Raw genomic sequence first — 13,372 nt, 5'->3', positions numbered from 1 at the left:
CACACAATTACTTGTACTTCAGACACAATGACTAAAACAACTGATGCACCAACCCCCTGAACCAATTCTGCTGCAAGCAGAACTTTACTCTCAAATTGCAGGTTTAAAACACACTTTTTTCATGCCGAAAATCTCGTTTTCACAAGGAACACACTGTCATTCAAAATTGTAAGGTCAGTTGCCCTACTTTGCATACTAACTCATCACATGAGTAAACACCTGTCACACAGAATTGCAACTTAGAAATCAGAGCTATGACTGGTTCACTGCCCACCCATGTTCCCTACATATTCTGCATTTCTCAGTTGGGGAATTTTTTTCTGCCTGGGGATGAAAAGTTTATGACCAAAATCCACTTTTTTTTTTTTTACTATAACTGTATTCTGTAAATCCTTCTGTTGATGGCATATGTAGACCACGTTAGTGCATCTTTGTGTTGGTTGGGAGAAACACTGTGTACATGGTTTTTGTAGTTAAAAATACAGTAAAACATATTCAGCACAGTGTATTTTGTATAAAAACAATTTTCTGAAATATCTTACAATGCACTTATGTAAGCATATGCACTGTCTGTAGTAAGTGTAACACTGAACCAAAAAAAGGCTTAAAGTAAGATGAAGAGAAGTGGTCATAGCGTTTTACATTAAGCACATAGGTGATCAACCGGGTCTTATAAATGTCTATTGATGTGATGGTTTGTGTGTCATCTAAAAACAAAATACCATTTAAAAAAAGTAATTACATTGTTTTGAATGTAAAGTTTAATTTTGCAGGAGAATTGAAGGGTTTTGCCCAATGTGTGTGTGTTTTGATTAGTGTGTAGAGTTCTGACAATATGAGATATGCTTTCAGAAAATGTGTAAACAATTGGGGGAAACTGAAACACTTGATGTTTTCTATTGTAAAACATTAAAAATTGGAGCTTCCAAATTGAATGTAGATCTAGCTTGTATGATTAATTCGCATGATATGCTGTGTTTTGTGATGAGCAGACCCATTCAAACTCATTTAAATACCAAACTTGACAGCCTCAGTCCCTATTCACGTTCATTGTAAAATAATAATAATAATAGCCGTACTTTCCAGCACAAACCAGCAGATCTTATATTCCGCCTAACAACTTTCTTTTGTGTTCAACAGAAGGCAATCATTCAGGTTTAGACAGACTTGAGGGTGAGTAGATGACACAATTTTCCTTTTTTGTGCCCATTGTTAAAGTGTTTGATGTGTATTATAGACAGCCTTCAACAATACACATTTATTTTCTACTTTCTCTCTCTCTCTCCTCTCTCTCTTTCTCCCTCTTCCCACTCATGAAGCTTTGTTTGTGGTTTTTCTCATTCAGCACAGCACCACTGAGCTCATCTTTACAGAAATTTATCGCTCCAAGTCCCCCTCCCTCGCTCATTTCTCATCAAAGAGACAGAAAGCCACCTTGTTTTGACCCTTTTCCGCCAAAACTACTTTCAAAAGACGCTTTTACCCCATTCACACACCATCTTGTCGACGAGACGCGATCTGCAAGAGCAATGTTGTTTATGACGGTTTTGATTTTCCACGCTCTCTAGCTGTCGTCACGCTGTTTTGTGTTGTTAGCTGCTGACCCCTAGTGGTGACTGCGCGGCATTACGCGACCAAAGATAAAAACAGCATCAGTTTCTCCTCGCTGGGAAGGATAAATATTACTTCTAGATATGTAACGTGTTGCTATGGAGATGGACTCACGGTCTTCTTTACCGAGATGATCGGAGGACACCAGCAGCAGCAGCGGCGTAAAGCAATGCGGCTCAGGTGACATTGTACTGAGTGGCGGACTGTTCCCATAGAAATAAGCGATGGTCGTTCCACGCCTGAAGCGCGCGCGCACGTAAAGCGTGAACGCTAATTTTGTCAATGGAACAACAGGTTTCGCGTGAGGAACAGGGGGGATTCAACGTGCATAGACTATGGCGAGCGAGTGAGAAGGTTAAACAGATATTACAGAAAAGAAATGTGTGCTGAATTTAAAACAATTCATTCTTCAATTCATTTTCCTTCAGCTTAGTCCCTTTATTAATGAAAAAAAGATGTATTAGTGATTTTTGTGTTGAATTTAAACAAATTAAATTTAGTAATGTTTAATTTGTTTGTTTAAATTCAGCCCAAATAAATTGTTGACAACCACTTAACTTAAAAAAAAAATGTAGTAAATCCAAGGATTCATCTTTGAATATTTTTTTCAGTGCATCAGTGTTCGCCGCAGTGGAATGAACTGCCAACTTATTCAGCATATGTTTTACATATACAAGGATGCCCTTACAGCTGCAACCCAGTACTGGGAAACATCCATACACTCTCATTCACACACATACAATTTGTTTAATTCACTTCACCTATACCGCATGGATTTGGACCCAGCGGAAACCCACACCAATATGCAAACTCCACACAGAAATGCCAACTGACCCAAACTCGAATTAGGGACCTTCTTGCTGTGAGGCGACTGTTCTAACCACTTAGCTACCGTGTCGCCCAAATTTAACACAATCTTGAACTTAAAATTAAAGGTTCTTTAATGCCATTGATGGTTCTAGATTGATTCCATATTTTTTTCCACTAAATGTTCTTTATTGTGGAAAAGGGTTATTTAGAAAATCAAAATGTTCTTTACACAATCACTCGGTGATTCTTTAACGTTTATTTTTAAGAGTAAAGTGTTTTTTAAAAATCTGATTTAATTTAAGACAGTTCTTGACATTTATCTAACTGTGATTGACTCTTAAACTGTAAAGCCACCAGACAAAAAAAACTATTCAGACTGTGTTGTTGTTTTATTTAAATTCAATGAGGTCTCAAAAACACCATACAGTGCTTGACAAAAATTATTGAAATGTGCTGTATGAAAGTGTTTGACTCTTCTAAAGCATAAAAATACCATAATATGTTTGCAGATATTTAAGAAACATGTCAAGTGTACATTCAAAAACACAGTGCTGAAAATGTGTTTTCCGTGCTGGAAATATATATATATATTAATATTTACTATTTTCCCAAGTGTATAAAACTACTGTAAGAAAATATCAGCATTTGCTACATACTTTCAGTATTATCTTTGCTTGAACTGACCCGATCTAATCCTGTTAATATGAATTAAGCTGCTCCCAACCAGGTTTAAGCTACCAGAACTGTTGCTATGACAACAACTCTCGGATCAGCTTTGAAGAACGAAGCAATCCTGGATCGTGTCGAATCTTCAATATCCAAATCCAGCTAACTGAGTAATCCACGTATGAAGAACAAACCCCTGTCCTCAATCTGGTAACCTGCGCTTGCGTTTGTTTTGATCCAGGAGTGCAATACCAAGCTCAACCACTGGGTGTCAAACTTACCGCACGGTAAATAAAGACAATTTAGCATGGAGTTTTGACATTTTGGTTCCTCCTTTCCACACAATCCATTGCTTTCCTTTTATATCAGACTGGAACCCTTCTATGCTGCCTTTTATATCACAATTATGTCAGAAATGATAAAGCAATATATTAAAACAAGAAACTGTGGTGGATTTTAAGCTAGTATTGTGTGGGTTTAGCCCGACATGTGGAGAAACTCAGTAAGTGTTCATACTCAGCTGAACACATGGGCACAGACAATCATTCTGAAAGCATCGCTATTGACAGCTGTTGTTCACCGAGTGTCAAAAGAACAGTAACAGATTGCACTTTTGACAACAGAACGTGCATTCAATACATTAGCATTTTAATAACGTTCAGGGATGAAACCCTATTTGCCCACAGAAGTAAATGTGCACAAATGTAGCAGGAAAAAAGGAGGTAGTTAAAAGCTTGATTTCTTTAATGCAAGAATCATTATTGTACATTAACAATTCAATGGTCTCTGCACAGCTTTTTTTTTTTTTTTTTTTACAATATGTACCACAAGTCTATGTCAGCACCTACAGGTATTTACATGACATAATGTTACACTGGAGATAAAGGTGCTGGGGAAGAATGACAAAAGAGGATGAATGAAAAGAAGATGGATGCTCAGGAAGAACGAAGGGAAATTATTGAAGAGATTCAAAAATGATTGAGAGATGTGCATGACAGCGGATGTATAGCCATCACAGCACTTGTGCCTGCTGCTCGAGCAGAATTAAGAGAAGGCAAAACAAAAGAGAGAGAAAGAAAAGTCATGAAAAACATTGTCAATAATATTAAAATAAAACATTTGTTGCTTTTGAAAGCCGCAGCATGGTAACTGAGAGCTGGGGCAGTGACAGGTGCTGGAGGAAGAGGCAGGTACCACACACACAAACACACTCTAACACAAACTCATCAGTCATACACACACACACACACACACACACACACATACACACCAAGTACTTGTATACACACGCAATCATACAGACGTTGCTCATTATGTTGCGAACATGCACACAAAAATGTTTTCTTGTTCCTGCGTTCGATCACGTCTCAGTTCAGCCATAATAACACACACTCACACACACACACACACACAATCAACTCACACAGCAATATAGTGAATGAGGGTTGTGTGTTTGTCGACAGGATCCTATGGAAGGGCACTTAGGCCTCTGCACTGAACACCGTCTCCCACCGATGACCTCAACAGGGCTCTGTAGACCAATCAGAGATGTGCTGGGCTGTGGTGAGCACTGTTATTGGCTGCTTTTATTTCCTGGTCTGAATAAAGATGGGAGGATGACTGAGGAGTGGCATTTTTTTTCTCACGCATGGTGTTGTTTCTGTTTACTTAAGAGCTCAGATCATCCTATTGCGTTTGTGAGTGGGAGAGTCTGTTATGACATCATTGCACTGGGCGGAGCTTCGTTTCCGAGTTCCGTTGTCGAGGTGGAGCGCCATCTCCTCGGCAATGAAAGTGTTGAGGTCTACGTCGTGGAGACCGTTTCTGCGGCGACTGGGGGCGGAGCTGGCGCTCAGGTGTGTAGGTGAACCTGGAGCTCCGGAGCGCATACTGATACTCGCCATGGCTCCACTTAGACCTTCAACACAGAGGTAGAGAAACATATTCAATATATTAACTATTACTTTTGTCAAAGCAACATGCGGCCACTGTTGACCTTACTATTCAATGCGGAAGTACGCTCATTTTTGCCATTGTTTTAGAACTTCTGATTCAGTCATCTATGGGAGAAATGACTAGGTATAATACACGGCAGAAAACGGTCAAACTACTTGCTCTACAAACAAGTGTGTGCATGACTTTACATAATAAGTAGAATAATTTCATTAGAAAATATCAGTTTGCAACAACAAGCAGCAGAACGAGCTGTTTTAAACATCTAAAAATCAATGGAAGTGAACGAGACTGAAAGTCTTGAGCCAAAAAGTATGTGAAGAATAAGGTCAAGCCAATAAAGCAGTGATCAAATATTGCTATTTTATTATCAGTGAGCACAGTTTTGTGCTCTGAAAACCTATCATCAGTGATCTTTTTCTGAATTGTGTGGTAGTATTTTGGATGGGAGCACATTTGAACATAACCGGAGGACAAAGAATGAGTTGCAGCGTTAAAGTGTTCGACAAAAAAAAAAAGCCCAAAGCAAGGGAGCATTTTAAATTATACCGCTTCAAAGAATGTCATAAGACAGTCTGTGCTGTTCAGGTACAGAACATGCAGCGTACTAATGTTTTATTTTAATAGAGCGATTTCATTTTGCTAATGACCCATTCTAAAAGCAATCAAGCAATTATAGGACTTTTCCATATTTCTGGTATTGTGTTTAATCCTGTGGTGTGTTCTTCGTACATGGATTACTCAGTTAGCTGGATTTGGTTATTGACGATTTGACACGATTCAGGATAATTTCATTCTTCAAACTCTTCAGAGAGTTGTCATAGCAACAGTTCTGGTAGATCAAACCTGCTCGGGAGCAAGCTCATTTGACATATACAGGATTAGTTTGGGTCTTTTAAAGTAAAGATAATACAGAAAGTCTGTAGCAAATGCTGATGTTTTCTTACAGTATAGTTGTTATATACACTTGGTAAAATTGTTATAGGTGACATGGTGCCACAGTAAGTAGTGCTGTTGCCTCACAGCAAGAAGGTCACTGGTTCGAGCCTCGGCTGGGTCAGTTGTCGTTTCTGTGTGGAGTTTACATGTTCTCCCCGTGTTCGCGTGGGTTTCCTCCAGGTGCTCTGGTTTCCCCCACAGTCCAAAGACATGCAGTACAGGTGAATTGGGTAGGTGTGTATGTATGGATGTTTCCCAAAGATGGGTTGCAGCTGGAAGGGCATCCTCTGCGCAAAACATGTGCTGGATAAGTTGGCAGTTCATTCCAATGTGGCGACCCTAGATTAATAAAGGGACTAAGCCGAAAAGAAAATGAATAAATGAATAAAAAACATTAAGTTTAAAAAGTATATACTTCTAAAAAAATAAACATAAAACTTTACAATCTGCACTATGAAATATGACTGTACGAAGAAGTTTTAGACACAAACGTGTACTATATTAAAGGTACCAGGATTAGTAAAATCTTTGTATGATAATACACATGCACAATATTCGACAGTTTTTTTTAAACAATAATAATTTGTGGTCAAGCACACAATTGACTACTAATATGACGGTGATCTGATGCTTCACAAGAGTTGCTGACACCTTTAGCAAAAATTTTTACTTGGATCAAAATGCTTTTTAATGCAAAATTAGTTTAAACAGCCAGTTATTCCTCACCCCAATTAAGAAACTTGAATAGGCCTAATAAAGAAAATTTGCTCTAAATGTAAAACTACATAAATTGCTAAATACTCTCGACACATGAAAGTGTAGAGCATGCAGCCCACAACAAAGGTGTAAAGTTATTGTGTATCATATTTAGCCGTTTTAACTGTTTATTGTTAATGTAATTTTTCCCACATGAATAATTTGATATTATTTCGATGATGTCATCAGCCAATCGTTGCATTGCTGATCATGATTTCCAGGATCCATAGATCAGTCTTTCACAACACACGCAGCAATCTCCAACCATTTCATCCAGACATTTTAATCTGATCTGCAAACTTGCCAGAGATCAGTTATTAAGATTAAAAGTTTCAGGATCTGTCAAATCATCTAGTATGAAGTAAACAAAAACCTGCTCAATTTAAAGAAATCATGAAATTGTGCAGGAATTGAAAGGTTTAACACAACATAGTTATAAACTCTTTAAAAATGTAAAAACTGTTTTATTCCTGTTGAAATTAAAATGTTTAAGATAAATGGTGTAATTGTTATTATCATTACACTAAAGAGTATGTTACTCTCAACAATACATTTTTTACAATTTCAACAAGATCAAACTTTAACTGATGGGTCTTTGCAAAGAAGCTGTGATTATATGATACTCTGGAGATGACATTCATGTGCTTATATATTTAAAAACATCAAGTGTCGTGTGTTTGACTGTAATGCATGACACCACGCAAATCATTCACACAGACGTCATAATCCAATAGCCTTTATCCTATTTAATATTCACAGATACAGATTAACATTACAATGCGATTAGATATTACTCCTTAATTATTACAGTTTCAAAATTGTGACATTCTGCAATAAATAGTTTCTGTGTGAAGTCTCAATGAAATGGATGTCATCGAACACACTCACCGTGCAGGGCAATGGCCTCCCTGAAAGGCTGCAGGTCAGTTTCTACAGATGAACTCGTCTCCGAGGGCGTGGGTCGGCTTGGTGACACCATTGCAAGTCTTGGCGGAGCCCTGGAGCTACGTGGCGGTGGGGCTTTACCACAGAGGAAGCTGATAAGATCCTCACGCCGAATAGTCCGCCTCCGTTTCTTCACCCACGCCAGGACATCTTTATTTCTCCTCTGATGGCCTATCTGAATACCCAGCTCATAACTCCGCTGATGGGCATCAACACTCTCTGAAAAGAAGAAAAAAAAAATAGGAAATGAGCATTTTTGCATGCGTGTCAGGAATCAGCACAGCTGCATCAACGTCTCCTAGTGTTTTATGCCCAATGATGTCAGTCTCATTTAACAATTCCTGAAATCAAAAAGCCCCTCTTAGAATTTTAAAACAGCATCAAGCAGAGAGCAAACATTTTACACGAAGGAAGAAAATGAACAGCAGGTAAATTATTGCTGATGGTTAAAATAGGAAGATTTAATAATGTAATTATGTAAATCTTACATCATCAACTTCCAAAGCAATTGTGTAACACCATAAATTTTTGTTCTGCCAGAACAGCAGCATTATCTCCTCAGGACCGGCAGCCACTGTTCTTCAATATATTATTTTCTCTCCATAATAGGCAACAAATAAACCGCCTCAACCAAAACTGGCAGGCATGAAGATTTGTTTCAATTGACAGGGTTTCCGCTGCCAGGCTGGAACCAGACTGAAATGAATTATACGCTTAGAAAATCCTGAGATGGGGTGCATGAAATGGTTGAAGAGATGATCAAATCTCAGCAAGGTGTTGGTGAAAAATGGGAACTTTTATAAAATACACTTTTCCAAACTATCGGCAGATCAGTTCCAAATATGAACTTGCACACTAAAGAACACACAGCATGATGAAAACCAACTACATCCTACATGCTTTGAAAAATACTCATAAGTCAACTTGCTAAATCAGTCAATGTTGTAAGTGATCTCCAGTAATCTGAACACACAAACAACTCCCTATGCGTGACAGTTCCTAATAGCATGACTCAAATCATCCACATGACATCTAACATCCTCCCTACCACATCATCTCTCATTACCCCAACCAAACCTATAAATGACGACTCAGGTTTTTGCTAGAAGACACTACCAAACGATGCTGAACACATGTCCATGAAGTTCTCATAACTGCAATCTAATGATACACAACTACTCCAGGTTGTGTGAACCAGGCGTCCACTCTTACACAGACAGATTCTGTCTGGAAAAATAAATCAGCTGGACATTAAGAGTCACTGCCAGCCATGTTGTTGCTATTTATCAACATATAAACCTATTACACACTGTTTAATAGTGAATTTTAATGAGCAGGCAGGCATTCTTCACTACAAACTAAATAGTGGAGATATTAATTAATCTTAATTACTAAACAAAATACACTATAATTAATCCTTAAATAGAACATTTATGCAAGGTATCAAAATAATAATTAATAAGTTTGTTTTTTTGTAACTTGGGTTTTTCTCCTACTCTAGCACTAAATTCTCTGAGCAAGTAACTTTGAATAAACAGCACTTCTTGTGTGTATTGCCTTTTGTTGAATCGCTGAAAACCTCCTCAATTTTTAAGTTGCTTTGGACAAAAGCATCTGCTGAACGACAAAATGTAAATGTAAACAAGACTGACTTGTGTGATAAACTGCCTGAATAACTGATAGGTCAATAGGACAGTAGTTGTGTAATCATAAAGTGCTTTTATAATTAAAAACCTTGTTCAGATTTAAAACACTTGACCCAGTGACTGTTTGTGTAAAGGACCAACCAATGACATTTCTCCTTAAAGCCTGCACTTGAATGCTATTGGTTTGCACTAGGTACTACGGCAAGAAAAATCTAATCCAATCAATGGTAGTTCGCATAGTAAACACTAAAGAGTGATTTAGTCTTGATACAAATACACTGCATATAGGTACAGACAAGCACACACACCCTTTTAGTAGTGTACTATGCAAAAATGCACATTATGCATTACACATACAAACGAAAACATTTCACTCATGTCCAGTGTATTCAATGAGGGCTGTGAATTCAGAAATTTCATCATAAAAAGTTTTTCACCAACTAAATAATATAAATAAAAAATATTCCAGAAGTCATAAATAAAAAAAAAATATTTAAACTGTGACTATCCCTAAAATCAAGGGATAGTCATTTGATCTAATGTCAAATGTGCCTATTGTTGTTGCAGACTCTAGTAGTTTATTGTTGTTCAGTCTCCTTGACAGCATCTGAAATCACATACTTCACTAATACATAATGGGTAGGAAAAGACATATGCGACAAGCGCAGAATGTCTGAATTCCAGTGCACAGTTCAGTGCATATGAACATTTTACAATACCGTGAGGACTTGTGTCTGTAAGTGAAGCAGCAAAACTAATGCTATTATCAGCAAAATGAGAAACAAATCTTGTTGTATTAGCTGAATACAAAACAGGTTCATACTATATAAATACTTTAAGTGACCTGTAAAAAAATAAATGAAGAGTTTAGATAAATGGTCCCAAACTTAATTCCTGGAGGGCTGCAGTTCTGCGTAGTTTAGTTCCAACCACCTCCAACTCAGGTTTGAGACCTTTGGTTAAGACACAAAAACCTCTAAATGTCTCCGAAATTCTCGTCTAAAATGAGCATTTTATCAGGCTCCTGTGTGTTTGTTCAGTAATATCACTTTTATGACAAACAATAAGTCTTGGTCCTGGTCTTTAAGATGAAACATCTCAATATAAACAAAGGAACTTTCATATCTTGATGGAATTTTTTTTTTGTTTTTTTGCATCTGAACTCTTCAAATACCTTTTAATAGCCTTTAAATTATAATAGCCGTATTTCTTTTTTTTTGGCTTCGAGCATGTACTGCATTGATACAGCAAACTATATGCATCCCCTTACATATGCAAATACAGTATATTAGCTTATATGCATAGGCTTTTGTAATGTAAAATGCAAAGGAATACACAAAAGTTCTCTGAACTTACCTTTGTATAGGTTAGTGACGGCAGTTGCAGCATTTTGAAAGGGAACCCACAAGGAAAGGCCCTGTTGTTGTTGACATACTCTATCTGAGGGGAGGTAACAGACAGGACAGGAAATGTTTACGTTGCAATGGAGATACATCATTTCCCGTTCAAATAACACACACACACACACTTTTAGACACTGTGCTGAAAGAATACCAAAAAAAGCACACACACAAGACAACTAAACCAAACCTAGGCTTTATATTTAGTACCTTTACAGCCTCTCACACTGACTGTGTGTTATGAGATAGTGAGCTGCCTACTTAAACAGCACTTTTGGGGCCGTAAGCACGCCTGGAATGTTCTAAAAGCGTCTGTGATGACCAAAAGTGCGGTCCACATCAGCAGCTCTATGTTTTGAGACATAGCCATTAATTACACGACGTCTAAATTTGATATGTAGCAAGAGCACTCAACGCCATTTTGTTGAGCAGATTCAGTTTATCTGATTGTAGCGTTTTGTCACAACAGAACATTGCGTGTAAAAGCATTGTGTTCATTAAACCAGCTTCGTACTGTTTGGCATATTTAATGACACACCAATAAGAACAGAACAACTCTGACACAATAACACACAATCTTTGAACTTAGCCAGCTAATCCTGCCTTCGCCATTTTGTTTCGCATACTATTATTGTTGTTAAAGAAAAATATCCCGTTTTCACCCGGTCACTACGTAGTTTGTATTTCTAGATCGTTTCGTTTAGATACACGACATCTGAGTTCATAACAGAGGAGTTTTCGATCCTAAATCGAGTTATTTTCATCAGATGAACTCCTCCCTGCACTTCGCCATTTTGTTTCGCTCATAGACAACCAGCTGGGTGACGCTTTAAATATTTTAAAATATCACAATAACGTTAGACGTTTACGCATTATGTAGTCAGCTCTATTAACAGCTAAAACTGATAAATGGAGACATTTCTGGGTTGTTTCCTCATATAAACGATGAGTGTCAGTTTACGTCGCTCGTCTGCCACTTAGCATCAATGCTAATCTGTAAACACCACCGACCTTCAAAACAAGCAAATAACAGACGACATAGCCGTATTTGAACCCCAAACGTGAGTGTTTTGTTATTAAGCAACCGCTCGCCAGCCTAATTTATTCGTGTTAGGTTTAATTTGGTGGCTATTCACTGAGCTTTTGAGTTAGTGTCCTTTGTTTGTCAGTGTCAAGAGTTAGCTGGCTAGCTCGCGATGACTTTTTATTACACATTTCACACCTTTATACAGTTGTGCGACGGCGGTGGCGGAGTTTTGGAAAAGATGCCAGAGTTTTTGTTGGCTCTGATCGGTCTCCTCCTCGGCCGGTTCCTCCTGCTCGGCCTCGGCTAGGCACTGCCGCTCCCATTTGGAGAACCAGTGCTCGGGTCCGTGTTCCTGGATCTCCGCTTCCCCCTCCTCCTTCTTCTCCTCCATGGCCACAAAAACACGTAAACCGCTGCTGTGATGCTCTAACGTTCGCTGGAAAAGTTCTCCGTGGCGTTTAAACCCGGCCGAAGTGGTTTGTCGGCGGCGGCCTCATCGACAGCTGTTAGTTTACGTCTGCATAGCGAACGGTGCTTGCACTTCTCCGCCACACAGCCGATGAAAACAACTTAACGTTGCCGAGGCACAAGCCTCTCCCTCTAGAGTTATACTCGATTCTCCTTGGCTACATATTTTTGGGGGCGTGTACTGGCCTAAACAGCTTAAATGTTTATTGGTCGCGTGAACAGTCAGTCATCTGTCATAGAGCGACAACGAATGAAGACACCGCCCCTGTTTATGTGCGCTGCCACACCAAATACTTGAGCCTCAAGTACACTCAGTACGAACAGGAGATTGCGCAAGCACATAATGAGTCGCTATTCATGCAGAAGAGTGTCCTTTACAGTCCTTTACTGTTTCTCTTCTGTTCATTACAGTAGGCGACTGTTAAACAAAGAGAACGGTGTTTTGATTATACATCCTGTTGTGATCACCATCTTCGGACTGCAGATGGCGCCAATGTGCAGCTGCACGATGCGTCTTTTAAGTTTGAAGGGCAGAGTCAAGACTTTCACAGGGAGGAAACTAAATCACGGTGGAGGATTACAAAAACAGTCTAATTACATGTCTAATCATTCATTCATTTACTTTCCTTTTGATTTTTCCCTTTATTCATCAGGGGTCGCCACAGCTGAATGAACCGCCAACTTATCCAGCATATATTTACACAGCAGATGCCCTTCCAGTTGCAACTCAGTTCTGGGAAACATCAAAACATACTACGGCCAATTTAGTTTATTCAATTCACCTACTGCACATGTCTTTGTACTGTGGGGGAGACAAATGCCAAATGACCCAGCTGAGACTCGAACCAGTGACTTTCTTGCTGTGAGGCAACAGTGCTAACCACTGAGCCACAGTGTTGCCCACTATATTTATTTATTGCATATAATATTTTATATATCATGCTTTTGGGAAACGGTATTTGAAACTATTTAATGAATATTTAATTGAATAGATAGCCAATAAATAATCAAACAGTATATTAAGATCAATAAATAAACACACCTACGTATAAAACTATTAAAAATAAAAGCAAATTATGGCTTACAGTTATGCAGTACTTTTGATTATAATAAATCCACAAATATTATCTAAAATGCAAATAAATAGATTT

General features: G+C 38.3%; 2 protein-coding genes across 4 annotated transcripts in view; one reads left to right on the top strand and one right to left on the bottom strand.

The window, feature by feature from the left end:
- Positions 1 to 3,810: 3,810 nt before the first annotated feature.
- Positions 3,811 to 12,314, bottom strand: hapstr1b (HUWE1 associated protein modifying stress responses b). Of its 2 annotated transcripts, none has more exons than XR_012385554.1 (4): positions 11,949 to 12,314; positions 10,683 to 10,766; positions 6,064 to 7,899; positions 3,811 to 5,005 (listed from the first exon to the last, which is right to left on the bottom strand). XR_012385554.1 is itself a non-coding variant. In NM_199602.2 (4 exons), the coding sequence occupies exons 1-4, from the start codon at positions 12,142 to 12,144 to the stop codon at positions 4,764 to 4,766; spliced, it is 798 nt and encodes a 265-aa protein (NP_955896.2). In that variant the 5' UTR covers positions 12,145 to 12,299; the 3' UTR covers positions 3,811 to 4,763. The 2 variants fall into 2 exon arrangements, 1 of the variants encoding a protein (NP_955896.2); NM_199602.2 differs by having other exon boundaries at positions 7,624 to 7,899; positions 11,949 to 12,299.
- abcg2b (ATP-binding cassette, sub-family G (WHITE), member 2b) overlaps positions 11,297 to 13,372 on the top strand; it is a 22,141-nt gene continuing 20,065 nt past the window's right edge. Inside the window, exon 1 of one of the 2 annotated variants that reach the window (XM_068220601.2) lies at positions 11,297 to 11,787. The gene's annotated coding sequence lies outside the window, so the exon portion shown is untranslated. The remainder of the gene's footprint in view (positions 11,788 to 13,372) is intronic. The other variant, XM_073948394.1, reaches the window with a different exon arrangement.

The sequence above is a fragment of the Danio rerio genome, chromosome 1 (genome assembly GCF_049306965.1).
Source record: "Danio rerio strain Tuebingen ecotype United States chromosome 1, GRCz12tu, whole genome shotgun sequence".
Classification (NCBI taxonomy): domain Eukaryota; kingdom Metazoa; phylum Chordata; class Actinopteri; order Cypriniformes; family Danionidae; genus Danio; species Danio rerio.
The sequence above is the reverse complement of the archived record's forward strand: the minus strand, read 5'-3'. Positions and strand labels throughout refer to the sequence as shown.

What these genes read in the sequence shown, in the direction of transcription:
- hapstr1b (NM_199602.2), bottom strand. Translation starts at nt 12,144, where the DNA reads ATGGAGGAGAAGAAGGAGGAGGGGGAAGCGGAGATCCAGGAACACGGA. An exon ending in CGTCACTAACCTATACAAAG is followed by an intron (nt 7,900 to 10,682) that starts GTAAGTTCAGAG and finishes TCTTCTTTTCAG; the next exon opens with AGAGTGTTGATGCCCATCAG. An exon ending in GGAGGCCATTGCCCTGCACG is followed by an intron (nt 5,006 to 7,623) that starts GTGAGTGTGTTC and finishes TCTGTGTTGAAG; the next exon opens with GTCTAAGTGGAGCCATGGCG.